General features: G+C 42.5%; 1 protein-coding gene across 1 annotated transcript in view; it reads right to left on the bottom strand.

Annotated features, from left to right (window-relative positions):
• Positions 1-7166: 7166 nt before the first annotated feature.
• Positions 7167-27226, bottom strand: part of Bckdhb (branched chain keto acid dehydrogenase E1 subunit beta) — a 182523-nt gene continuing 162463 nt past the window's right edge. The window contains exons 10-11 of the mRNA NM_019267.1: positions 8899-9047; positions 7167-7448 (exon numbers count right to left, since the gene is read on the bottom strand). Of these exons, the coding sequence (NP_062140.1) occupies positions 8907-9047 (141 nt within the window). The 3' untranslated portion in view covers positions 7167-7448; positions 8899-8906. The remainder of the gene's footprint in view (positions 7449-8898; positions 9048-27226) is intronic.

Below are 27226 nucleotides of genomic sequence, written 5' to 3'. Positions count from 1 at the left end.
CTTCCCATCTCATTGATGCTACACAGTGCCATCCTCTGCTACATATGTGGCTGGAGCCATGGGTCCCCCATGTGTACTCTTTGGTTGGTGGTTTAGTCCTTGGGAGCTCTGGGCAGGGGGTGGAGGGAAGGTGTCTGGTTGGTTGATATTGTTGTTCTTCCTATGGGGTTGCAAACCCCTTCAGCTCCTTCTGCCCACAGTACCATTCTCTCTCCAACAAGCCCACACCTCCTAATCTTCGGCAAACAACATTACCAGTTAGGAACCAAGTGTTCAAATGCCTAAGACTATGGGGGACATATTATTTGAGCCACCATAAGTCTCTTACCAGAACAGTTTTGAATAAGCACTACATTTTCTTTTTCCACATACACATGCACTTTGACACAGTGTCGTCTTGGGGCTCTTTAACAAATAAAATTCCAAATCTATCTGACAAAATGGACCGGAAACAGAGAAAGAGTGCCCGCCTCCTGGGGATTTTCAGTGTAGCATCACAGTGGAGATTGGAGGATGCACTGGAGCAGTACTGAGGGGTTAGCCTCAGCACGAGCTATCCACTGTGCTAGTGGCACATTGATTGTCATTTCTGTTTCAGTAAGAAGTCATGGCTCACTGTACTTATACATTCAGAGTTCGGAAAGATGATGAGGCCATGGGGACACAGGTTGCTATCCTGGGTGACTAGAGTCCTCGTGCCTTTACTTTTTGAGGGGTCAGTGGACTTCATTCACTACATCACTAAAAATACTGTGTAAATGACGTTTGGTCTCTGTGTATGAGGTGCATGTGTAATGCAAATGAACTGTGTGTTTCATCTTGTATTCCTTGCCTGAAGATATCTTTCTATGTAAATATTTCAATCTCTAAACATCTTGAAATTCGAAACACGTGGGGTCTCAACATTTCAGATGAGGGAGTAAGGGTCTTATTACTCTCATGGAATTACTAGCAAGTACTATGGAAACTGGCATGGTGTCAGAACATCACACATTAAGCACAGGGAGCGAAGTGCTTCTTGGCTACAGGCTTACATTCCCACTCCTGGTCAACTAGTAACACACGGACAGAGAACGTGGCATGATTGTGGGCTAGGCTCTGTGGAACCACCAGCCCTTCTGGAACCCATAAAACCCCTGGGTCTAGAGGAGCAGGATAGATCCAACAATCCATAAAGCATTGTGTGTGGGCTTGTTTGTAGAGGTCCAAGGTCAAACTTGGGTTTTATCCCTCAGGAGTTTGACACGTGGTCAGTAGGCTAGTTTGGTAGGCTAGTGAACCCTGGTGATCCACCTCCTGGAATTCCGACCTTGAGCCACCAGGCCAGACTTTGGTTTTACAGATTCTGAGGACTGAATCTAGACCTTCATGCTTGCACACCAAGGACTGTATAGGCTAAGCTGTCCCCTGCTCCTTGGCCCCAGGAAAAGTTTTGAAATAACTATTCTCTGAATAGCTCCTGACTCTAATGGGAGTGTTTAGACCTCTATTAAGAAACTAAGGAACTTTCAGCAAACCAAGGCCCTGGTATGTCATTTAATTAAAGTAGTGGGACAAGATACACCAAGAATGAAGACCTCTGTCTGGCAATACAAGGAGCTAAACCTATTCATTTTTGCAAAAGTATTCTCTAACCCTTAAACAAAGAACCCAGGCAGTGTAAGTATTCGTAGCCACCACAGAGCCTTTAGATACACAAGTCATGATTACACCACTAAAATCCCATAAAATAAGGTAAAATGAAAAGAAGAAAAACATTAACTTTAAATTTCTCGTTGGGATATTTTTTTTTTTTTTTTAGTTTTCTTTCTCTTTGTTTTTCATTTCTGCAGTCTTATAATTCCAGTTTTCCATTTGAAAAACTTCAAGTCTATAAATTCATTGCTACAAAACCTCAGCTGACCGACATCTGTGAGCTCGCACTCTAAAGATTTGGTAACTGCTTCACGGTTCCGTTTTGGTTTCACAGTTACTAAGCTGGGTGCTTTATGATTTCCAAGGAGCTGGAATATTTGCTATTAATTCGGGACGTGGTGAGAAAATGTGGTACTTTTTCCTATGTTTTCCTTTGGGAAGCATACTGTTATTTTTCTTTGTACCTTGGGATGCAGTTAAATGCTTGGGCTGCCGCGCCCACATTAAAGGCCGTGAATTCTATGTGAAGAATCACACACTTCAATACACAGACTTACTGATCTAACAAACTGAAACTGGTGTATAGCGTTCTCTTCTGCCTTCCTTCTGTCCAGATCTTCAGCATCCGTGTTATTCCTGATTTTCTTATTGTCACTCTTTTGGAATATAAAGGATTTAACTAGCACACCTCCACTGTGCTATGTTCCTTGTATAAATACTCAAAATATATTTGTCTTTCTCTACAATTTCGATTAATATGAATTGGGTTGCCTTATTAGCTAGCATTCATGCTTCCCATGCTTAAATTTGTGCGTGTATGTGCATGTTCCTTTGTGTGCATGCACATGGGTGCCAGAGGCCAACATGGGGCAGTCCCACACTCCACCGCTGCCCCACCTTATGTTTTGAGACAGTCTCTCACTAAACCTGGGGCTCTCTGAGATCCAGTTAGATTGGCTGGCCAAGCAGCCTCAGGCAGTCTCCTCTGTCTGCCTCCTCAGGGCTGGTATTTATGGGCAAATGCCAGCATGCCCAGATCTTTATAAAGGTACAGGGATCAAATTCAGGTTTTCAGGCTTGCTGGAAAGCTCATTACCAGCTGAACCATCTCCCTAGCAGTCAATGTCAAAGTTTTAACTTTTCTCCATCAACTTTCTTGAACAGCCTTTAAATGGGTTTTGCTTCTGCACCTCACCTAAGTTTTCTTGATTAACTAGGGGTCTATCCCAGTCCAGGCACTGTCTGCTTATTTTCCTTGGCCTTTCTTTATCCCTCTCCCCACCCTCTTCTTCCCACTGTGCTTTGTGTTGTTGTTTTTAATCCTGATTGTGTTTTCTTACAGAGATAGTTGCTCTGTTAACTTTTCATTTTAAACTATAACCCAGTGCCTGGCTGGTGTTCAACACTATTCCTGAGACAGGAAGAAATATCTACTCACCCCAGATAGGGAACCAACAGAACAAAGTAAGGATACCACAAAGGTCCAGTTTAGTGAAACAACAAGCTATTGGGGTTGCTTAACAGGAGCAGAAAGAACAGAGACCTTACCAGTTACTGGAGCATGGGTGACAGCTCTTGAAAGCTAGAAACCCAGAGCATACTGTGCAACTTGCAGACATCTGTACAAGTTAAAGAATGCGTTTCCAAGTAATTCAGTTGGCTTGAGTACCTTTGAGGATTTGAGTTTCTTCTTGGTAGCTTGGATAGCCTGAGAGTGTCTCCTAGTAGTTCTCGCCGTCCATGTATCCTTGGGAGGAAGAAGCCTAGTGCATCTATCTGGTCACTTTCAGACTTCTGAAGCCTTTGAGTCATTTATGCCCTAAGCTTCACAGGCTTCCCTGCAGGACAGACTGTTTTCCCTCCATGTGGAATGCCCTGTCTTAAGGAGCATCCCTGAAGGAAAGAATGTCTCACCCCCTTTGTACATCCTACGTCTTAACAAGCTTCCCATCAACACAGAGGCTTTCACTGTCAAGGAAGCTGCCACCCGACACTGGCCCACATAATTTAAATTAGTCCCCACTCTAAATTTATGGAAAATTAATAAAGTATAAAGTATGTAGTGATGTGGAAACTATACATACGGATTTCTGTTTTATTAGTGGTTAATTGTTTTTATTTTATCAAAAATGGATTTTTATTTTCATACAAACTATATTCTAGTTTTAATGTTCCCTCCTGTTACTCCTCCCAGTCCCTCCATATCACCACTCACCCATCCAGACCTACTCCCTTTGTCTCTCATTAGAAAACACAGGCATCTGAGTGATAACAATATAAAAGGAAACAAAACAAAACCTATGGAAACAAACAAACCAAAACAAACCACACATCTCCACATCTGCATACGTAGGAATGCCATAAAAACACAAAATTAGGAGCCATAATATACAAAGAACCTATAAAGTTAAAAAAAAGAAAAAGAAAAAGAAAAGCCCTGACACAACAAAGACCCTCCAAAGGTGTGGTTAGTTCCCTGCTGGCCACTTCCTGCTGGGCATGGGGCTTAGCCCTCCCCTTAAAGTATCTGGTTTCCCCAATGAGTCTTCCTTATGGAATATTAATTGTTTCATTTGCAAGTGGTTATCAGTTGGAGTTAGCTTCTGGGTTAGGAATGGGGCCTGTGTTCACTTCTTTCAGTCCTAGGACCCCCTCTGGTGCAGCTCTCTCCAAGGCCTGAGCTTGCTGCCCCAGGCTCTGTGAGTTCTTGTGCACTGACTCTGCTGTGTTTAGAAGGCCTTGTTTCTCTGGTGCCATCCATTCCTCCAGCTCTTCCGTTTTTTCAGCCACCTCTTCCACAGGGTTTCTTGAGCCCGAGGAAAGAGATTTGATGGAAACATCCAGTTAGGGTGGAGGGTTTCAAGGTCTCTCACACTCTGCATAGTGTCTGCTGTGAATCTTTGTGTTTAGCCCTATCTGCTGCAGGAGGAAGACTCTCTGATGAAGCTGGGCAAAGCACTGACGTATGATCATAGCAGGAAGTCATTAAGAGTCATTTTATTGCTATGTTCCTTTAGTAGAACAGTGAGTGGTATTTGGTTTTCCCCTGGGCCCCCAGCCTTATATACACTGGTCTGTTTGCGCAAATTGCCTATTAGTTTTGTAAAGCATTTATATTATATATCTTTAGTTTTCCAGATTACAATTACATAATTTTCCCCTTTTCCTCCCAAACCCTCTCATACACCATGCCTCATTGCTCTTTCAAATCATGACCTTTCTTTCCCTTAATTGTGTGTATGTGTGTGTAAGTTAGGACTGGCTTCCACTCCACAACTCCACATTTTGACTGCAGGCAGTTTTATTTTGTAATAGTCTTCATCTGTTGCAAACAGAAGTTTCTTTGATGAGGGGTGAGGACTATCCTTATCACTGGGTAACTGGACAAAGATTTAGAACATTTAGAATGTACTTAGACAGTATATAGGTTTAATAAAGTGGCAGTTGTATGTTCCCCTCCAAGACCCATGACTTCACTATCCCTCAGTCGTTGCCTAGGTTTCCAGTACCAGGCATGATTTCCCCCTTGTTGAGTGGGTCTTAAGTCCAATTAGAGAGCTGTTGGTTACCACCAAGGCGTGTGTGCCACTACTGCACCCTTAGGCTATTGGTTTTTTTTTGTTTGTTTGTTTGTTTTTTAGGCTATTGTTTTGTGACGGATCATAGGCATCACTGTTGGGTAGGACAGTTGTTTGCCTGCATGGTGCCTTCTAGTTCCAGGAAAGCTAGTCCTCCAGGAAGAGACTTTCATGTGAGTTCCAGCTGAGAGGCATCTGGGCCCAGTGTCTGAAATGCATGGTATCTTCAGCAACAGGACATATTTGTAAAGAGACTAGAGCAGTTGGAACTATGGGAAATTAAATTACCATATATATTCATGCTGTTACAGGGAGACAGATTTATAAGATTAGTCTACAGGAGTGGGAGATTAGATTGGGATTTGACATCCCAAGTGCCATCTAGACACTATTTTCCTAATTTGTACAACACATAACATTTGTTTTATTAAAAAACTGCAGTTATAGAGATGTTTTTGTTTTGAACTACAGATTAATTATTAACTATTAAATGTTTGTCTTAGGAAGGGTCTATTTAGTGTTGGGGCCTGCAGGGCCAATGAGAACCGAGATGACGTTCTTAGAATCTATACTTAGTGTACAGATTGCCCTCAGACTAGTCCTGTACCTTCTGTTTCTAAAAGAAAGTTAAAGAAGTTAAGTCTTAAGTAGCTAAGGAAAAGTTCTCAAAAGACCAATGAATGGAAAAATTAGTAAAGACCCAGTAGCAACATAACTAAGAGGTTCAACATAGTAACATCAACTGAAAAAATAATTTCAACCAGAGACATCATGTTCTTGTAGGATGAACATAGGCAAGATGGGGCCGACTGTGGCACACATCCTCTTCTGCTGGACCGACCGAGCAGATGAGCCCTGCTCCTGAGCCTGCTAGGGGACTCAGAGCAAGGGCAAGGCACAGACAGAGTTTTGGCATCTTAAACCCAGAGCGTCCTGTTCGGCAAGCCAACTGGACTTGCTCTTTTCCAAACTGTGGTTGACAACCTGCAACTTTTCCCATCCTATCTGCACAGGACTTTCTTCTATTTTTAACCCACGGACAGGGCTCTGCTTTCCCCCCTAACGAATTGCCAGCCCAGTGCACCAGAGCCTGCGGTAAAGTGCCTTACTCTGCCTCCAAGTCACTGACCATCGGCCAGTTACCTTCTGCAGCCTTCTCCAACTGTTGGTAAAAATAACTCGGGTGCAGCCTTTATGCAGCCTTTACAATTACAGTTCCAGAGAAAAATACATATGGGTAATTATAAGGAAATGTGCAGTTTCCTAAGTGTTCAGGGGCAGTGGGAGACAGGAGACTCTAGTTTCCAGCCATTGCACGGACCCTTCTGTCAGAATCTGAACAAGAGAGTTCTTCGGGGACCATGGGAGGGGAAGAGAGTCAAACTGCTCAATTTCCAAGAGCAGGCCCGGGCGATGGCTCTGTGGGGGACCTTAGGCTATTCTGTCCTTAGGCTATTCTCAAGTCTCCTGGACTTCGATGAGGGACAAAGAAGGCAGAGTGTCCCCTGCCAGGAGCCCTAGGGAGGCTCCACCTGGTAGAAGCAATTGCTGCTCGATAATATTTTTCTCGTGTCTACGTAAGAATATAAATACAAAAGTCCTACAACTGCAGCTAGAGCTCAGCAATGCTGTAATTAACAGGATTGTGCCGTCCATCTCTCTAGTGAGAGAGGGCAGCAGCAGAGCTGACTCAGGCCTGCTAGCCTGGAGGAGCCAGGTCCACCAGGAACCCTGTTGAACGGAGAGGGAGAGATAGAGAAAAACGTTCCAAAAGTTATGCCAACACAAAACCATCTTGACCATAAAGAATTAAACCAAATACAACAGAGTGGAAAAGTCAGCATTTCTAGAATAAATATTTCATTTTAACTCAAATTCAGTTAGCAGGCTAACAACCCGTTACTCTGCAGTGAAAACCCTCTTTACGAACTGAAGAAGGGGACACACACGGTCTGAGGGCGATGCCATTTTGCTTTATTGAACACAACACCACCGGATATTTGTAGTCATGAAACAATCGTAAGATCACCGCCCATGTGCCCTCTAAAGTGTTACCCTCATGCACTAGATCCAGGAATCCACTTTACACAGCCATGATAAGTAATTCGCAGCTCGTCAGCCAGTATCCGCCATAGTTCATCTCACAAAACCACGTGTGAGAAGAAAGAAGTACAAGGAAATATAAAAAGAGTTCAGAAAAATATTTCCATATCTGGTCATGATCTTCCTGGTTTTCTGTAAGAGAAATCAGTGACAATTATGAGCATTCTTAGTTCCGTACCTCCTTACTTTCTTTAATAACATATTTAATTTCCACCTCGGAAAACCGTCTTATTCTTTTATCACATTGTTGGCATGAGTTTATGCACCCTGCTTCCATTTAAAATAAAATGCACAACCTAAATTTAGAGACATAAAAACAATTTTTTAAAGTATTTTAACATTAGCAGCAAGGCATGTGGCCGTATTTCCTTGACTGGCCAGCACCCGGCCCATGAAGAGACTCCCTGAGGAAGATCTCCAATCAGCCCTAAGGGCCCGACTAGGATAACCCACTGTTTTCACAGGCATTTAAAGAGGCAGTCTCTGTACCCGCACGGAGTGCAGGCCAACACCCTAATGGACACCTGTAACAATATTCTCAAAACACAGCCATCAAACTGCAGCACCATAGTGACAGAAGGGGCCATGATTTGCATAAATGCGTCCTCTGATCTACAGGCTCTGTAACCCACTTACGGTATTTAAGAATTACACTTTCTGCACTGGAACAGGTAGAGGCCGATGCCACCATGCTGAGTTTATTCCCTTTTGTCTTCTGATGAAATCTTGGTTCCTCATAATGCATTATTATTACTTTTTTGGACAACTCAGATATTAAAATATAAAGCTTCCAATCCCATCTCATCATCTTGGAAGGTTTTAAAAGCAGGGTGTCAGTATGGGTAACTTCTATATTAAAAACTTGAAAACCAAATGAAGCCAAGAATATCTTCATGATACGCCTTTTTATTTTTTAATTCCTAGAAGAGCAATGCTGACAGGCCTGATAAGCCCAACTTAGGAAACACTATGAAAAAATAGAATTTCTCATCCAATATTTAGAAAACATTCACCAGTGGGCGGAGTGGGACATGCTTGTGAATCCAGCACTTGAGAGGCAGAAGCAGGACAATAGTTGGCTTAAGCTTGCCTGAGCTTGCTTCAAAACAAAACAACCCCCCCCCCCACACACACAATTAAAATATTCACCTGTCATAAAAGATCCTAGAAATATGATAACCTGAAGACAAACTTCTGAATGCCACGTATCATATAAACATCTAGTGCCTGAGTCAGGGATGTGTGAGAAACCCTTTCAAGCAAAGGAAATCATGCTTCTACCGAAGCATTTAAAATAATCCGGCAATGCATAGAAATGAAGGGAGCAGCAGAGACTAGAGGGGGAGGAAATGTATTTGATTATTTAATGCTAGCACACTGCATCTTATAAATCTTAATACTGTCGACGCATTTCTATTGGGTGTAAATATGCTAGCAGAAGTTTGGGCATTATATGAAGTAAACACTTTGTTCTGAAAGTTACTGTTTACCAGAGCATAAGGCACTAGTTGGTGGCACTGTTGATCCTGAGTAACAGGACACAAAGGGCACCTGCACACATCAACAAGTGGGTAACACCTACCTCAGTCGTCAGTAGTTGATCATCTTGCGAAGGGCATCATAGCACTTCCATTTGTCTGGGATATAAAAGGGCTCAAAAATGTGAGGAAACGGGGTGTCATATCCACACACTCTAGATATTGGAGCCTCTAGGTTCAAGAAACATTCTTCCTACAGGGAAGGATCAAAATGGGTGACTTTAACATGTTTTCATTCACAGAAATAAAACATTTCCACTTTAAAAAAACACTCAAATATTTAAGACACAATTACGTCTATGGACAACACAATGTCTGGGTATACTGGTATTTAAAAGCAGACATGAGCAGCTTGTAGGTGGATCCCAACTTTCTCTGAAAGCCTTTAGACTATATGTGCATGTCTCTGTGCCCACTTTCATCTACTACTGATGCCAGTGTAGAATCGTGTCAACCACACTTCTGCAGGTATAAACGTAGAACAAGACAACAGAGCAATGCTCCTAGTGCTGAACTCTACAGCCTGAAATCAGTGATGATGGATGCTTCCTCTTGTTTCCTGTATCTTTACTTAAATCTGTAAAGTGAATTGTTGCTTTCCTGAAGAGGCTGCCGGCTCGTGGCTACGCACATCCCAAGTCCACTGCCTGTCCGGTGTGCGCTGACCTCTCAGGTGTTAACCTGAGACGAGGCCACCTCTTTTCACTGTCATTTCTCAACTGCACACTCAGATGACAGACGGAACTTTTGCCCTGAGGGAGCACCCATGTTGATGACCTACAGAGGGCGCAAGGCAGTAGTCAGATTCTTGGTCTCCCCAAGGCAGATCATAAGCTCCATATGGGGAGACATCTGGTTCAAAAACAGAAAATCTAAATTTTGGTAAAAGAGACAACGCACAACATTTTTTTAATGGAAAATTGTTACATAAGATTTTTAAATTAAATGTGAATAAAGTGTTAAAGATAAATTTATAGAAGATATAACAAAATGACTCTGAAGAAAATAGCATTAATTTTTTTTACTATTGGCTATTATCTGAAGTAAAAACCCTTGGATTTAAATTCAACTATTCACATCCTGTCTTGCTTTCCAAGAATTAGGTGAAGTCTACATATTCTTATACCCCATAGTCTTTCTAAATTATCATTTGAATTAATATTTTATACAAAAAGATCATGAAACAATATTCAATCTGTATCCATGTGGCAAATCATTTTCATCAGTACAAGTGTAATGGGGACAGAAAAGCCATGTCGATCAGATAAGTAAACTTCAGAGAGAACCATTTGGCCACGTATAGCCCCCTCCTTGGTCCCATTAGCCACAATGACTTACAGACTCAAATGCCAAACCAGTGTTACACTTCCCAGCAACAGAAATTTCCATGAACAGCCACAGAACTTCACCATTCAAGCTTACAGAGCCATGGAAGCGTCCCACCTCTACCAAGCAAACTGGAAGAAAGACAGGGTGGAGGGTCCTCCTGTCTTCAGTGCAACCGGAAAGTTTAAAGAGGTTTAGATTGTCAATCTGGGATAAACTCAATTGTATGTTAGAGGACTCGGCTGTCTTCCCATCTTCCTTGAATACCACTTTTCTTTGAAAGCAAATTAGCTGTGGACATAGCGATGTACAGGAAATGGAAGACAAACCATTTCACTAAGTGACTTTGATTTTACCCTTGTAACCACTGACTTGGAAAGCCAGTCTTCCTCATTATCCTCAGGCTCTTAAGTGTAGACAACAGCCAACTTGATCACTGTCAAACAGCTCTGCTCCTAACTCACCGAAGTGAGCTTTACTTTTTCCCAGAAGTCATCTACATGTTTGCACCAGCAGAGAAAAAACATCTAGCACCCAGACCACACTTGAACTATAAACAGCATCACCCTCCATGGTTGGGAACAACAAAAAGGGCAAAGGTTTCAGTTTATACTTTTTAAGATTTATTTCAGGCTTTACGAGACAACACTGATTCTGTCATCAAATGACAATGAAAAAACAAAGATTAAAGTATCAAGCTTTGTCTGAGTAAAAAGTCCTCATTTTAGGTTATAGAAATTGATGGTTTTGTGTGTAGCTTTTTCTCCTCTCAGAAGCCAAGACTGAAAATTAAATGAGAGAATCAAATGATTATATGCACAAAAATGTCTTCTACACATCAGGGGGTGAGAGTTCAAGGTCACTGGACAGAAGACCGTGGAAGGAGCTTTCAGTGTAATTAGCATGTGCCCCAAGGTGGTGATCCGATTTGAAATTCTAACTTTTTGCTAAATCAAAGACATTACCCCCAAACCATTAGTTATTTCTTCCACGGATATGGAGTGGAACATATTGTACAGCAATTGGAAATAAGGCGTCTGGATCAACCAGGCAGCCGTGCTCAAAGAACTGGTTTATATGCTAATTATCCACACCACTCCACTCTTTTGAACTCCACCCAAATAGCACAGCATCAGGTTGTTCATAAGGAAGCTATATATATGTATCAAGAAATGAAATCAGAGACAGACAGACAGACAGACATGTGCATGCTCACACGCACACACACACACACACACACACACACACACACACTTTGGAAAAGATGCCCGCATCTCTTTTTCAGATGTACAGACTAATATATAAAACTAATCCCTCAGAACATCTCTCTCCACTGCACGACAGATGCCACCATGTGTGCTGAACTGTCAGGACAATCTAAACTATGTTTATCTGCTCTGCTGCCCTCTGAAGTACAATCGTATGTTTAGCTTTATTTTACTTATTTTGGTTTTTGCTTTGTTTGAGAAGGGGGTCTCACGGGGCAGCCTTGTACTCACTATATAGACTAGGCTAACCTTGAACTCTTGGCAATTCTATTTCAGACCCCCACTCCCACTCTCACCCCCCAAGTGCTGAGATTACAGGTATGAGACACATACCCAGCTTAAGCACATACATATTTAAAAATTATATTTGCTGACATTTAGTTCAGAACTAGCAAGTGCATAGAATGAGGGATTAAACAATGGCCTAGTCCACAGAGCTGTGTGGAAGGTTATACGTGGTGTCTAGGGCAGAGTCCAGACAGCGTCTTTCTCCACAGAGAGAGCAGGGTGCTTGGGCTGACTGAGTCCAGCTCCAATGTGATCCAGCATGATCGAGACGTCACCATCACCGGGTTCAATAAACAATCTGCACGGGAGCCGAGAGAGGCTTCCCTCCAGACATGTGGGGTCCATGAACAGGAACCCTGATGTCCTTACAGTGTCGGCTGCATACGGATTGCTCACGGTGTCACAGTCCCTCCAGAAAGCCCTCATGAAACTCCAAAATGGCATGTGCTTTTGCTTCTGAACGTGCTTTTGCAACTATGAGGTCATTTCACGAGTGAGGAGACAGAGACTGTAGAAATTGTCTGAGGCCAAAAACTTATGCGCACTGGCAGGGAAGATCCAAGCGTCCCTGCTAAGCCCGTGGTTTCAGCCTCTCCCTCAAACTCAGATTTATTACTTTTAAGTTTTTATTAAAAGTTTATGACGTGGTGGGGAGAGGGAGGAGAAAGGCAGGCACGGAGGGGCGTCTTCAGGCCACAGAGTGCACCTAGAGTTCTGCGAACAACTTTTGGGAATAAACATGGGTTCTGGGTGTTGACCTCAAGTCAATCTGGTTTGTATGGCCAGTGCCTTCACCCTCTGAGCCACCCCAGCAGCCCCATTATGTGTGAATGTTGAGAACAGCAATAGTAAGGGGAAAATGAATTAGGAACTTTTATTTAAAAATGAAATGGAAGGCAGACTGGGCTTTCAGTTTTATAAAGGAGCACTGAGCAGTGCAGGGGGTTGGGAGCAGGTTTGCAAGTCTCTTCCAATATCCTAAGAAGTGCAGAGGCCATGAAACACACGCAGAAAGATGACAGCAGGCTTCATGAAGGTAATGCACAAGGCCGGGGAACAGATGTCCCAGGACCAGGAGCCTCTGAGCTATCCTAAGAGATTTGTGCAAGTTTAGTTCAAGTTGTTTGTACATTAGCCATCTGGACTGCTCTGAGCACCCAGCCAGCAAGGGAAGCACTCGGTATACAATGGTTCCAAATCACTAGAACCACGGGTGCAGGCAAAATACATTTTCATTTGCCTGATTTTTATAGTATAAAATTCACTTCAATTTCCTTGTGGCAAAGGCCATAAGCTCGGAAGAGGCAGACTTTTTATGCGGCGAAAAGAAAAATAATTATAAATGCATGGAATCGGACCTCTTTCAGTTTAAGGTAAATGAAATATTACTGAGATTTTTAGCTATCCTGCATTTGCATTTCTGTTTCACTAGATGCAACTTCAATTGCTTGAGTGTGTCCCTTAAAGGTCACATATTGGAAATTTTCTTAGTTCCTAGGTCAGTGTTACTTGGACATGGGGATTTGGGAAACAGACGAGGGCTAGATGAAGTCATGAAGATGACCCCATCTTGGCCCATATGAGAGCAGCAGTGGTTTTCGAAAAAGAGGAGAAACTGAATGCAGTCTCTAGAAACAAGAGCCACTTTATTCTCTACAAATCAACCAGTTTCAGGGATTTTGTTACAGAAATGGAAAATAGTCAAGAAAGTAAAATATACTGGTATTAATATATATGTTATATGTGTATATATACATATATAGTTTATACGTTATATATGTTTGTATAAATGCATGTTAGGGCCTTCATGGAATCCTTTAAGGCCTTACGATGCATAACATCATTTTACCCCCCTAAAAAATTAAGTTCATCAGGCACACCTCTCCCTGTCTGGGTGTGACAGTGGTCTATCACCGCAAAGACTGGCTCGCCATTCCAGAACACTGTGGCTCCAGCAGCCCCCACCAAATCTTTATGTTGTTTTTATGGTAAAGTTGCATAATATAATTGGCACAGCATGGACCGTGGAATTGTATCTGAAGAAAATCTTTAGTATGATTTAATCTTGCCAAATCTCCATATGCAACAACAAAATTGAAATCGCTGTTTCACATTATTGTCATTTTCTACCACTCTGTAGCTTTTGTCTAACTAAGGCTTTAGACGCACAGTTACATATGGCAAGTTACTGGCTTTCATGCCTGATTCATCAGAATGTTTAAAAAGCACAGGGTTTCTGTTTTCCCCTTGAGATTTTCCAAGTTAAAGGAGTCGCTTATCTACAGCAAAGCAGGTATTTGAAGCAGCAGGCCAACTCATTGAAGAAAGATTCAGCTATGCAAACTGTCAAACCTGAGATATGGCATCTGTAATAGCGCACAGCCCAGCAGCTCCTTACAAAGCCTTAAACACATAAGAAATCACCCCAAATACATCAGCTGCTCCGTGAAGGAAGTTGGAGGAGGCCATGCTGGACCACTGAGCATGCTCCACTCAGCCCATAAAGCAAGTCAGAGTCCAGTGCTGCCCCCCGGTGGGGAGCACAAATCCCGGGCTCAGCCCGGATCTACTGACAAATGAAAGGACAGGGCGACAGGTAAATCAAAGGCTCAAGAAATGGTTAAAATGTCTAACACATCAAAAGAATGTCTTTTCCACATGGTGAGCCAGTGGAAAAGTGACGTGTCAACACACAGAAGACTGAGTCGAGTCCCGTGGGTTGGAGAAGGCCATGGGGGCGGCATGCTTGGAAAACTGGTCAAGAAGACCATACAATACCATTTGGTATGTCTTTAAAACAACTATTTGGTTTTCGTCTGTTTTTTATTTTTTTACTTCAAGGACATTCCTGGCTCATATTTCTTTCTAAGAGAAATTCTGGAATAACGTGTAGTCAGTTCTTCTAGCGACAGACATTTGGATGTGGCCCACTGTGCAAGACTCCATGACACCACGAGCTGAAAAGCTGTGAGGTCAAATTCAAAGTGCGAGTAGAAAACCATAAGTCTTTACTATGCTTTTTTATACCTGGTATGCTGGTCCTGACTAGAAAATATGCTAAATAACTAATTCTTAACTAATCTTTCTGGGCACTGAGTAGTATTTGAGGAAAGCAGAAACAATAAGAAAACCTTGTAAGTCGAACAGACAAGCGTCCATTATAGGATCTAATAAATCAAGTTTTGGGGTTCTAACAAGGAGAAAAATTGACAACCTAATTCTAAGGTGAAAGATTTCATTCTAACTGGCTTTGCTAATGAAACAGTCTGGTACTGATAGCCCTTTGATGGTACCCATCCCACTGTAACCATTTGGACTGTAGACTGTATCTTAGGTGAGGATGGGTGGGGATTAAGTCACAGCAGGGAATAAGGCAGACTAAAAAGTTATCCATTTCTAGGAGAGCATATTCTGACACAGCGTGGCGAGGTTTGCAAGTGTACTGGCATTTACATTACATCCTAATATAATTTAGTCGTCATTAATTTACTAATGAGCAAAACAACAGATTTCCTTCTAAACAGAGAGAGTGGTCCAGAGGCCATAACTGGAAGCACAAGAAAGAGTTAAACCCTGAAACTACAAGAAAGACTAAACTGGCTTTCCAAACTGTCATGTAGTGGAGAGCTTGAAAGTCCATGAACCTTATATTAATCCCACTTATGTAAGGTTAGACATCACCCTGCTTCCAAATATTATCACAGAATATTTGTTTTAAATCTGCCATGAAAGTTTGCCCACAGTCAAAACACGAGTTTCTGCAAATGAGAAAGAGTGACTCGGATCTCTTGAATCACACTTCGTCAGCACATGAGTCACGGAGACCTGCAGAGGGCCACTTGCCAGCAACTGCAAATTACTGAACTAAATAAATACAACTTCACCAATGTATGCAGCGACGCTCACTTCAGCTAATGCTTTAAACACTGTGTATCACGGCTGAAAAACAGGGCTTAAGCTGCATGCAGATTGTTATGTGCCGGTTTTCCAAGGGATTAGATACGTAAGTCATTCTCAGTAGTCAGGTCCCCACCCAAAGCCCCAAGCCAAAAGGATACCCTCCAAACCTACATGTATACTTCACTGTCTCAATAGTTATGCACACGAGATGCAGACCACAGACATCAATATAACAAGACAGTACATGAATGATATAATCTTCCCAGATTTATTTTTTTAAAAAGCTGAAAATCATTACTGTTAAGCCAAACTATTCCATCAAATTTCGAAGTGTAAAATCAGCCTTAACTAAATTCAAATCTGAGGTCTCTGTTATACAACTTCTCAGACACATCTTCAATGCCCGTTCTTAAGACCCTATTTCTTTATCTCTGATACAAGTCTCTGGCAAGTTGATAGGAAAAATTTTAACATTTCTTTCAGCTACTTAAAGAATGAACCGAAGCCCAAATCAGTGGGGTTTTTAATTTAAATTCTGACTGCATACATTTACTTAAATTCCAACTCTATTTTTAAAATAGAGTTACTTTCTGAAGTTGGAAACAAACGCCACTTCCGATATCCCTGGGTTTCCCTGGACACAGCCAAGCTACCTAACAGCCAGTTGGAGATGACATTAAATAGACAAACACCTCACAGTTCAGAGTCACAACATGCCACAATAGTATCATCTTAATATGAACACCTTGCCGGCTCTTGACGTATTGCCTGTAGAAACTGAAGTAGCACAAATCTTAAAACCAAGATTTAGTATTAAATCAGTGCCTCCACTAGTCCAAAATTGTTGTAAGTTAGAGGTTAGATTCCTGATTTTCAAAGCTAGCTTTCTAAAGTTTACTACTTCATAACATCAGCTAAGTCAGGATATCAGAGTCAGGATAACTCTTTCATTTAGAATATAGCTAAAAGAATTTTTGTAAGAACAGGACACTATACTGCGATGATCTAGGGATGCATAGATTTTAAATTAGTTCATTTCGATTTTCATGAATTCTAAATTAGGCATCACAAGCATAGGACCTAGCACTCATCAATATCACTTTGGTTTCCCAGGTAAAAGCTGCAAAAATTTTTGTCCTACTTCAGACTTGCCCCCTTAGTCGTGAACTGTGATCTGCGATGCCCACCACTTTCAATAAATGGTAAAGAAACAATGACTTAAAATTAATTTCCTCATTAAATCTTCCTGCAGCACACTGACTGATGACAACCGGCCTCTGAAGGGGCTTTGGGGCTTCACAAGTTTGCAGTCCGAGGCTGAGACTCCTCTGAGATAAAATATGTGTAATTCGACATGTAGAACACACTGGGACGCAATGCTTTTGTTAAAATATGTTATATGAAGGGAAGAGGGGGAAGGCAAGGATCTCAAATTTCCACAGACGCCGAGGCTTCTCAAATTTTACAGTTCAAATTCTTCCTATAGAAAGGAGCACGGACCACGGCGGCGGCGGCATGGGAAGGCAAAATTTCCTTAGGATGCGGACACATAATGATAAACATAAGCCAGCAACAGCTTGGGGTCCCCTCGGGAGCAAACAGCTCTGTTCTCTATAAGGTAGGATTTCCGGTGTGCTTGTCGCACCGACAAATGAAAATTCTCCTGAAAAGTGACTTCGGGTGATCGCAAAAAAGCCGTGTTTCTGCATGTTTTTCTATAAAATTCCTGGGGTCTCAGTCTACCACCACCAGATGTCCAAAAGTCAGAAGTCGGCATCCTCCCAGCAAGACGACCCTTGTCTCCTGACAGGGAGTTGCTCCATCTTCGAACTGCCGGGTTACTGAGTGGCCGGCACTCACTGGCTTTTGCAACCTGTTCTTAAGAAGTTTCAAACCTAACTGTAAACTGAAACTAAAAAGAACAGACGGAGTCCTCTCGAACTGTCCCTGTCTTTCTAATAAGAAACAAAAACAAAAACAGGAAACTGATTTTTTTTTAAAGGTGGCTAAAGCATTTGTTATTTCAAAAATTAGTCTTGGAAAAAAAATCAAGGTTTGTAAAATCCTTCTCTTTAAACATGTTAAACTTATCTGTTGTTGTTTATGCTTAAAAAGAAATGTCAAAAGAGCTTGCTACACACACACACACACACACACACACACACCCACCCCAAAAGCAACGCAGGAGAGAGTGATCATTTTACCACATATGTATGATGCCAACAGACAACGTCAATGTTTTATGAAGTGGAACGCTTTTCTAAAAAGTTAATTCTGTGGCCACAGCACCCTAACCTTTCGAGTTTGACCTTAGTGGCTACATTAGGCAGTAGTGTGACTCTGGCCAGTAGGTAGATGACTTCAATTTTAACCATAAAGCCCAGCAGAAATAAATGTTACATATTGTCATCAATCACTTGGAGGATGTCTGGTCAGAAACCTGATGTTGCTGTCTGCTGCTACTCATAAAGTTCAGTCATTGAATAAATGAAGTCTGTGTTAGAGACATGTGACAGAAGCTGCAAAGGGGCAGGTGGAGACTCTCGTCATTCAGATGCATATGACTTCAGCATCCTGCTATGTGTGGCCTGTTTGTGAAAACAAATGCAGCCCTTGCAGCGACTGCTAGCATCTCATTCAAATGAAACGCATGATCCAAAGTACATTTTGCTCTCTAGTGACGTTTCTGTCTTAAAATTGGCTATTTCTTACAAAAACGCGTTTCACGTTGAATGTTTATGAATTTGCAGTTTCCTGTTAGTGTTTCAGGAGTCCAGGGATGGCTCGAATCCATGGCCTTTTCCGTACTCTTCGTAATTGAGAAAATAGGTGCTGATAAGACGATTTCAGCTCTGCATGCCGCCTTAGCACAGCCGAGCTGCGTGCTCAGAACAGATAAACTTCCAACGAAGAGGATAAAACCACAGCTTTAACAGAAGGGTGGCTGGCGGCTGACATCTGGCTCCTAATACTTTTATAGTTAAGTGTAGAAAGATCTGATGAAAGGCACCGTTAGCAAGGAACTTGAGGTGAGCTAAAGAAACGGTAGCAATATAAAGGTAACATTCGCGTGTTTCGTTTAGATGGATCAGAACATTTAATTACTACCATTTTATCCTTTTTAAATCCTACTTGCTAGGGGCTGACTTCCATAAATTGAATCAGGACCTCCAATGAAGAATCTGTGGCTAAAGCAGAAAGTACTAAACCACCACCCCTACCCCCACCCCTACCCCCACCCCTACCCCCACCCCTACCCCCACCCCTACCCCCACCCCAGAGGCCACAGGGGTTCAAGTACTGGTCATTATGTCATAGCTAATGATGTGTCTAAGCGAGAATGGCCTCAAACAGTCTCACGTGTACTCAACACAGGCAAGGAACAGCCAGAAAAACAACATGGAGAAATACAGAGGGGGGAAAGAATGAAGCTGTCCGTTTTGAGTTCCAGGAAGGACCATGTATATATACAGAGAGAAGCTGCTTAAGTACTAACCCAGCCTAAACAGTAACTAAACAGATACTCCTATTTGATAATACATTAGCATTAACGGTCTATATAGTCTGGCTTAATCCTCCTAACGTCCCTGTGGGGGTGACAAGTGAGACAGTCTGGGAGGGTAAAGAGCCAACCTCACACAGGTACGCACACATTGCTATGGACTTAAACCCGTGGGGCTCACCCGATGCAGGTGCACCGTGAAAGACCGCAGTCTCTAGTATTCAAAGACTCTTGCTTGGATCCAAGGTGATTCCGTGGTTTGTTACTCCTGCACCTGTGAACAGGAGCCATGTGTTTCTTTTCGAGCGGAAGTGAGATCTGTTTTTTTCTTTTTTCTTTTTAACTCTCATAAGCAGCAGAAGGGTAGCGAGGAAGAGGGCTCAGACAGTGGGGACTGGACAGCCTTCTTTAATTAGAATCACAGCAAGTGGGTTTGCAGGCTTGAAGACATTTTTTTTTGAAGATGCTTTCTGAGAAGATGTGTATGGTGTGCCTGGAAGGAATTTGTTCCTAGTTAACTTCACTGCGAAGTACGTGAGTGTGGGATCACAGCTTGATTCCAGCCCGGGGCTGTCCACATAAGTTTGATGGTTTCTATAGTGAGTTTCAAATCACAAAAGCACTTCAGAAGAAAAGGAAACCAGCCCCCGTTTATTTATTTCTTTATTTATGAGATAGTTTAGATGAATTTATGGAACTAGGTTTTTTTGATTAAAATATTACCACCTTTTGAGAGGCTGGAGAAATACTTTAAATGCGCAGAGTTTGCAAGTCTTAGTCTGGCTTTGCCTTAAATTGGGGAATAAAATTTAATCTCCTCACAGTAAATATTTTATAGTTGTTCTCCACACTTAACTGAATTTTTTTTAGGACTCTACCACTAGAGAATAAGATCTCTAAAGTATTTAAATAAATGTTTTTTGAGAATTAAATTAAATTCTTTTTTTTTTTAACAACCAAAACAACAGGCAACAGAGCAAGCCACCGAGATGACACAAGTGCAGAATCAGTGTAAACTTTAGTGCAGTACCGGGTCCCTGTCTCAGAGCACAGACACCAGCCTCAGCTCCTGCTTAGTCGCACAGCCCCCGAAGCTGACACTGGGTGCTTACTAAGGAGCTGTGGGCTCCCGGCAGCAGTGGAAAGCGAGCTGAACACGTATGTAAGTTCCATCAAGTGGACACTAACGTGCACAGATGGAGCTGCACGGAGCAAACAAATCCTAGCTGTCTGAGGTAAACATTCCAGCCGCCCCTGGAAAAGTTTCATTTTTAAAAGCGCATGTGTCTGTCTCTGTCTGTCTGTCTGTCTGTCTGCCTGCCTGCCTGTCTCTCTGCGTCTGTGCATACATATATATGTGCACACATAATCAAATGCGTATATGTGCGAGTATGTGCATATATGAATCAGAGTTTCCGAAGCACTTGAATCTCATCATTTTCAATCCCCACTCTCCAAAATGAACACGCTTACATCTGACTTAACAAATCGCCAGCCCACAAGGATTTTCCCTAGGTTTCCTCCAAGGCTAATTACGTAGCAAATCTAATTAAGTGCACATGACTCATCTCAACAGCAGGTACTTCAGTTACTTCGGCACTGCCAAAAGGGGTCCAAAGTGTGTGTTCTCCCGCCAAAATAATCACGCTGTGCGCCAAACTGATAACCGTTAAACACAGCTGCAGAGCAAATGTGCGGTCTCGGTGCTGTAAATACAGTGTTCACACATCAATCTGCTCGCCAGGCAATTGCTGGTTCAGAACTACCGACTGCACATACAGTACTGCACAGAAGGCCCGTGCAGCCCTGCCCGTCCGTCATTTCTCCAGGAGCCTTGCACAGACAGGAGGGCTCCCTGCTCTTAGGAAACATACACCGAAAGTCTGAAAGTCTGAAAGTCTCAAACCGCAAACGCTGAAACGCATCTTTGCTAGACTGGTTTGCTTAAGCTCAACGTGCTTGTAGGAATAAGAGCGTAGAGCATTCTGTGTATTTGAGAGTATATTCGCAGAACAGCTAGCATGGAATGTAGCTAACCTCATTCTTGAAAATCCCAGAAAGTCGTCAACGCAAACTAATTGCATTTAATTGCAATTAAAATTGGTTAGAATACTAACCAAAGCTATGACAAACCAGCACTGCGGAAATTAAACTATATTTCAGTAAGGCGAATAATTTCTGCAGAAGGAAATCCTTTGCAGAGGGGTGCTCCAAGTTCAGTGGGTTTGCGGGTTGTTTAAGGCCATGATCGAATTCCCTCCAGAGATTATGAGATCACCATGGCAACTATTCTTCCCAAGATACGCAAGAACCAGTGTTCTGGAAACATGCTTGTCCTTCTGTGGTGGTAACAATATGACCTAGTTTTAGGGACAAAATCTACCTGGTTTTGTGCAAAGCAAACAACATGTTCATTGACTGAATCACCACCATAGAATATAGCTTCCTTACTGAATGCAAAAATACTGAGATTAGCCATTGTGCTAATGTCTAAACAGAGCGAAGTTTGTGACTTAAGTTATTCAGGATGTTACAGCTGGAGTAGCTAAGAGCATAGGCCCAGGCTGAAGAAAACTGGCCATGAGAGAGCAAAGGGCTTATCAGGACAAAAGTTGGCCAGAGGAAAACCCATATGCTTCCCCACAGCTCTTGCAGTTTCTCCAAAGGGGCACACATTTCAGTGGTTACATGAGCTACGAGTTGCCGTTGAGCCATCTCGTTCTTGATGTGCGGCTGTGACAGATTTGTGAGTTAAGTATCTCGGTTTAGGTTTTGCTTGTTTGCTCTTGTCTTTACTGGCTTGGCTATCAGTTGTTAACTGTCTCAGTGTTGGCTCAGTGAAGACCCAACAGTGCAGAATATCATGCACTGTATCTATCACAAGCCTTTGTACTAGAGATACTCAGCTTAACTACAACTGCTTTACCTTGAGACACTGAAGGACTTAGCTACTGCAAGCACGAGTCACACACACACACACACACACACACACAGAGAGAGAGAGAGAGAGAGAGAGAGGGAGAGAGAGAGAGAGAGAGAGAGAGAGAGAGAGAGAGAGAGTTTATAAAGTAGTCTGAGGAGATTTACTAATGCCTAAACACCTTCTCCTTCCTGCAGTAGATGCTACACTGTTACAACAGCAATCCTACCCTCTGCATAACTTTCCTAGTTCCCCCAAGCCACAAGCAGATCTATGCAAGCCTTTAAAAGAAAGTAAGGAAAGGGGAAGGGAGGGGAGAAGAGAGGGGAAGGGAGAGGAGGGCACGGGGGTGGGGGAAGGAAGAGGAAAGGGACCAAGTCACTGCTTTCTTAAAAACCTTTTTCATCTAAATGTGTCTCTTGCTTTCCTCTATCCCGCTATGGTCATCTGGTGTACCTTCCAAATTCAGCAGAAATGCCCTTTTCCAAGAAGCCATCCAGTAACTTGATATCGATTTTTTAAAAAGAATACATCCATTTTTCTCAATTATTATTACTCAAAGACAACAAGCCCGCACTATAAGACCCCACTGTGTCCCTCCCTGTATGCATAGGAAACACATTTAGGGAGCACGGAAAAGGAAGCAAATTCCAAAGGAGGGGTGCAGAAGGAAACGGGGAGCAACCAGATGGCCACCAGACCAGCCACAACCGGAAGACAGCTACAAGTGGTTTTCATATTTTACACATCTATATCTTATAGAATCCATTCATGTGGCGATGGCACTGCACACTGCTCTCAGGGCTCCTGAGTGAGGAATCTAAAGGTATCATCAGAGATGAATCATGGCCCTGCTGATAATTCAAACTGCAACAAAGATGACGAGAGGAAGTGAGGGGGCACAGTGGAAATGAGCCGATCACGTACGTTTGGAATTTGGAGGCACTCACTCCATTTGGTTGTTAGAAATAGAAGAATGAAGGTCTACTTGAAAAAGTTGAAAAAACAAAAGTGAGGCTCTACAATTAAAAATACTACCCCATGCCCTGCGGCCAGGTGGAATCTTTTCTTGGCTAGCATTGGAATATTCCTCCTCTGCCAGTAATCGATTATATTTACTGTCATAGCCAGCGTCCTAATGACAATGGTACTCTCCCATTTACTGCTTTCCTTTCCTGACGCTCTCTCCCTCGGTGCTGAGTTTTTAATGATTATCTATCGTAAAGAAAAACACTCAAAACCAAGTAACCTAGCAACGCGCACAGAGATCGCATGTCTAATGCCGCCTGCTGCTCTTGTGGAAGGTTCGACCATGCACCCACACTGACATTCATGTGCTTTACTGAGTGGTATGGGAGAAATTCACTCTCTCTCACTGGATACACTCAGCGCTTTCAGCTGCCAAGGCTGGCTACAATGTAGCAAATTGTGAACTGAGCTCCTCAGAATTTTGCTACCTAAAAAAAAAAAAAAATTCAAGGGAATTATGAAGTGATCCAAAAATGAAGGCAAGCTTGAAGCAGAACATTTTCTATGTGCCCAATTACACAAAGTTCAGAAGGGCATGCTTGTTTTCTTCAGCATTTAGAAATTCTGATTTATGAAAATTCTGGTGTTTGGAAATTATATTATTTGGTCTCTGGCTATGCACTGATGTCTGAGACCATTTAAGTAGTTTACAAGTAGCTTTCCATTCATGTTGTGAAACTATGCGTCTTTGTGCAGAAGACTGACGACCATCACAGCATCTTGGACTATACTCTATGGCTAGCACTGTACTGGGAAACAGGAAACAACTACGTAAGTGACAGAATGGCTGTCCTTCACCCACTCAGTCCTCTATACTGTGGGCCCACCAAGACCAACAGGAAGCAATGGTATTCACACTGCGGGGGTGGAAAGAGTAAATGCCCTAGCATTACCTCACACACATTAGTGCTGGGTCTCATCAGCAGAAGGCACACCAGTACCTGAGGACTGGCAGCCAGCAGGCACGCAGCAGTAAATAAAGCCTCACCAGAGAACTCCGAATTCTCACTTATCTTCACACGGCTCGGGCTGAGCGAACAGAGACCTAAGAGTCTTCAGCCCATCCATATGGGTAAGGAAAGCCAGCAGGAGCAAAACAGAAAGCACTCCAGCCCTGAATTCCTGGCAAAAGTTTTTCAAGGTTTCAACATTAAAGTGGTGGGGGAAGGGAGGGGAGGAGGAGGGAAATATGAATGACTACAGAGTAAAGTCTATATCGTACCCAGATCACAGTGCAAATAAAAACTATCCGTACTGGGAAAAGAATCTTAGTACCATAGCTAAACGGGAGGGGAAAGGCACACCCGTGGGGAAACTGTATTGAAAGTACAGAGATGGTGGAGAAATCAGTCTCTTTTTATGAGAAAAACCCATAAAGTTTAACAAAATCTTCCATAGTGAAAGGAAGGAAAATATAATGTCTGAGTGCTAAGGCAGGATCCCCTCTTTTGTGGGTTGATGAGAATCTCTGGGAAGGTGATGGAAGATGTGTATTTATTAAAAACCAGTCACAGAACATACTTGGAGCAAACATTTATAAACCACAAATCTGACAAAGTTCTTACATTACAAAACTCTCAGAACCTGCTTGTAAAACAAAACAACAAAAACAAAATACATAAAAACAATTAGAAAATAGAAAAATGTCAGGAACAGACCTTTCTCCAAAGAGAAATACAGACAACGGTCACATGAAAAGATGCTCTACACAGTGAGACATTAGTATGTGTGAATGTTTATCTGCGAGTGAGCGTCCTCACCCGTGTGTGTGTGTGTGTGTGTGTGTGTGTGTGTGTGTGTGTGTGTGTGAGTGAGGGGGGGCGTGGGGGGAGAGAGAGGGAGGAGAGGGAGTGGGAAAGGGAGATTAATAAGAATGTGAATGGAAACCACTCTTGCAAACATCCTGGCACTTTCTTATACAACTATGTACGTATTCCCATGACTCTGCAGTACAACTCTCGGGCAGTTATCCCAGAGAAATGAAAAGTTTTGTTCACACAAATAATCTGTACACAAATATTCATGACAGCCTTTTCATAACAGCAAAAACTTTAAGTGACCCAAGTGCCCTTCAAAGGGGTGAACGGTGGAAGGACTACGGTGCGGTCACACCATTACAAGCTAATCAGCAGGAAAGACATCTACTGACAAACCTGGTGAGCCCAGACAGTAAGCTCAGTGGGAAAAGTCCAAATAAGGGGCCATATGATTCCATCTATACACACAAGCATAAACAGACAAAACTGAAGACATGGAGAAAAGACGAGCGGTTACTAACAGACTGGGGAGCGGGGCCCAAAGACGCCTGCGTGGAGGAAAGCAGTTTCCTGTGCTGAAATAGGATCTTGTGGCAGTAAAGGCTACTCAAACCTACACAAGGGATAAAAGTGTATGAAGTTACATGCGTACAAGCACATGCATGGAAACGTATGTTCAGCAAATGGGTAAAAACTGAGTAAGGCCTATAGTCTGGTTCATACTTTTACATTCTGTCAAATGACAATTAGTACTTTTACATCCATGCCAAATGATAGTTTCCCAATTTTGCTAAGGTTCTACCATTATGCAAAATAATACGACTGAGTGAATTGGGAGAAGGGCACTCAGGACCATACCCACTATAATCTTTTAACTTTCCGAATGCCTATAATTATTTCAAAACCTCTTATGGACTTTTTAAAATGTATGCATTTTTTGTTTAAAGAAATCCTTTGTGGAAGCAGACAGAATGGGAAGTGGGACAGGGGACCCCTGGGTCTCAGGAGGTTCTGTCAGTGGCCTCTACAAGACCACACATAACACTCAGTCTTCCCTGTCTCCATGCTCCTCTTTGTAGCAACAGTAAGCCTATCCCACGGGCTTCTAAAACTTGGTGCACTGATTTCAATGGTGTGCAGTACAGAGTTGGTATAAAGTAGATGCTAAAAGTACAAGTCTATTTCTTTACCCCGTGGTGAAGCAGGTGGACAGACAAATCAACAGTGGGACATAAACCCATAGTTAAGGTTAAAAAAAAAGTCAATCTAAAGGATTTGACTATTCTACTCTTACTATCTAAAGGAATTCCCGAAAACTGCAGGGCTTCTTGCTGTACTGACAAGAGGACTCCACTATAGCAGACCTCAGACAGAGTCTCGTTCTTTAACATAACCTTTGTCTTAGGATAGTTTTACATATGCAGATAATTCTAATGGCCCACAGTGTGCCTATAAAGGACAGCTTTTACTGTCACTGTCCCTGTCTACCAGTGGGATGCATCTGTTGTGATGGATGGACCAGTCCTGCACCTCACCATTAACTGAAGCCCAACCTCCATCCAGGCTTCTGCATCCTGTTGTAGTTTCTTCTTCCACTCCTGGCCCATCCAACAAGCCACTATGTTCCACCTTCCCTTCTTTAGGATGCCCGGGGCTGTCCTCACATCTTAGAGTTTCCTCATTTTGATGATATTGACGGTTCTGAGGCACATCAATCATTCTGTTTAATGTCACCCAGTGGGACTTGTCTAATGTTTCTCTCATAGTAGGACCAGGCTTATACTGTTTCTACTTAAATATTTAATCCCAAATGGGACAGAAATAATTGAAGTTTAACCATTTAAGTTTCTAGAAACAAGGCTTACTATGCTTTTAAGAACCACTCCACACACCAAACTACTCCTCAGAGTAAGATTTACCATCAGACAGATGAACTCTACACGCGTGTAGATGTCAATCCACTGTGCGTGATGCAGCCACAACTGGAAAACGTGAGCTTTGTCTCACACAGCTCACAAGCTACCTTGTTTCATTTCAACTGCTAATGCCAACAGGCAGCTTCCACAGTCCTTTGAAATTCTTCATAAACTAGGTTTCTCTACTGTGAAAAAGAGCTTATAGACTCTTATCTAGAGATGGTTCAGTGATAAAAACATTGATTGTTCTCCAAAGGCCCCAAGTTCAATTCCCAGCACCAACCTAGTGGCTCAAAACTGTCTTTAACTACAGTCTAGGAGATCTGATGCCCTCTTCTGGCCTACACGGGCATTACCCATGCAAATGGCCCACAGACATACATTCAGGCAAAACACCACACACACACACACACACACACACACACACACACACACACACACAAAACCCAATAACAAGATATATATA

Source organism: Rattus norvegicus, chromosome 8 (genome assembly GCF_036323735.1).
Source record: "Rattus norvegicus strain BN/NHsdMcwi chromosome 8, GRCr8, whole genome shotgun sequence".
NCBI classification, from domain to species: domain Eukaryota; kingdom Metazoa; phylum Chordata; class Mammalia; order Rodentia; family Muridae; genus Rattus; species Rattus norvegicus.
The sequence above is the reverse complement of the archived record's forward strand: the minus strand, read 5'-3'. Positions and strand labels throughout refer to the sequence as shown.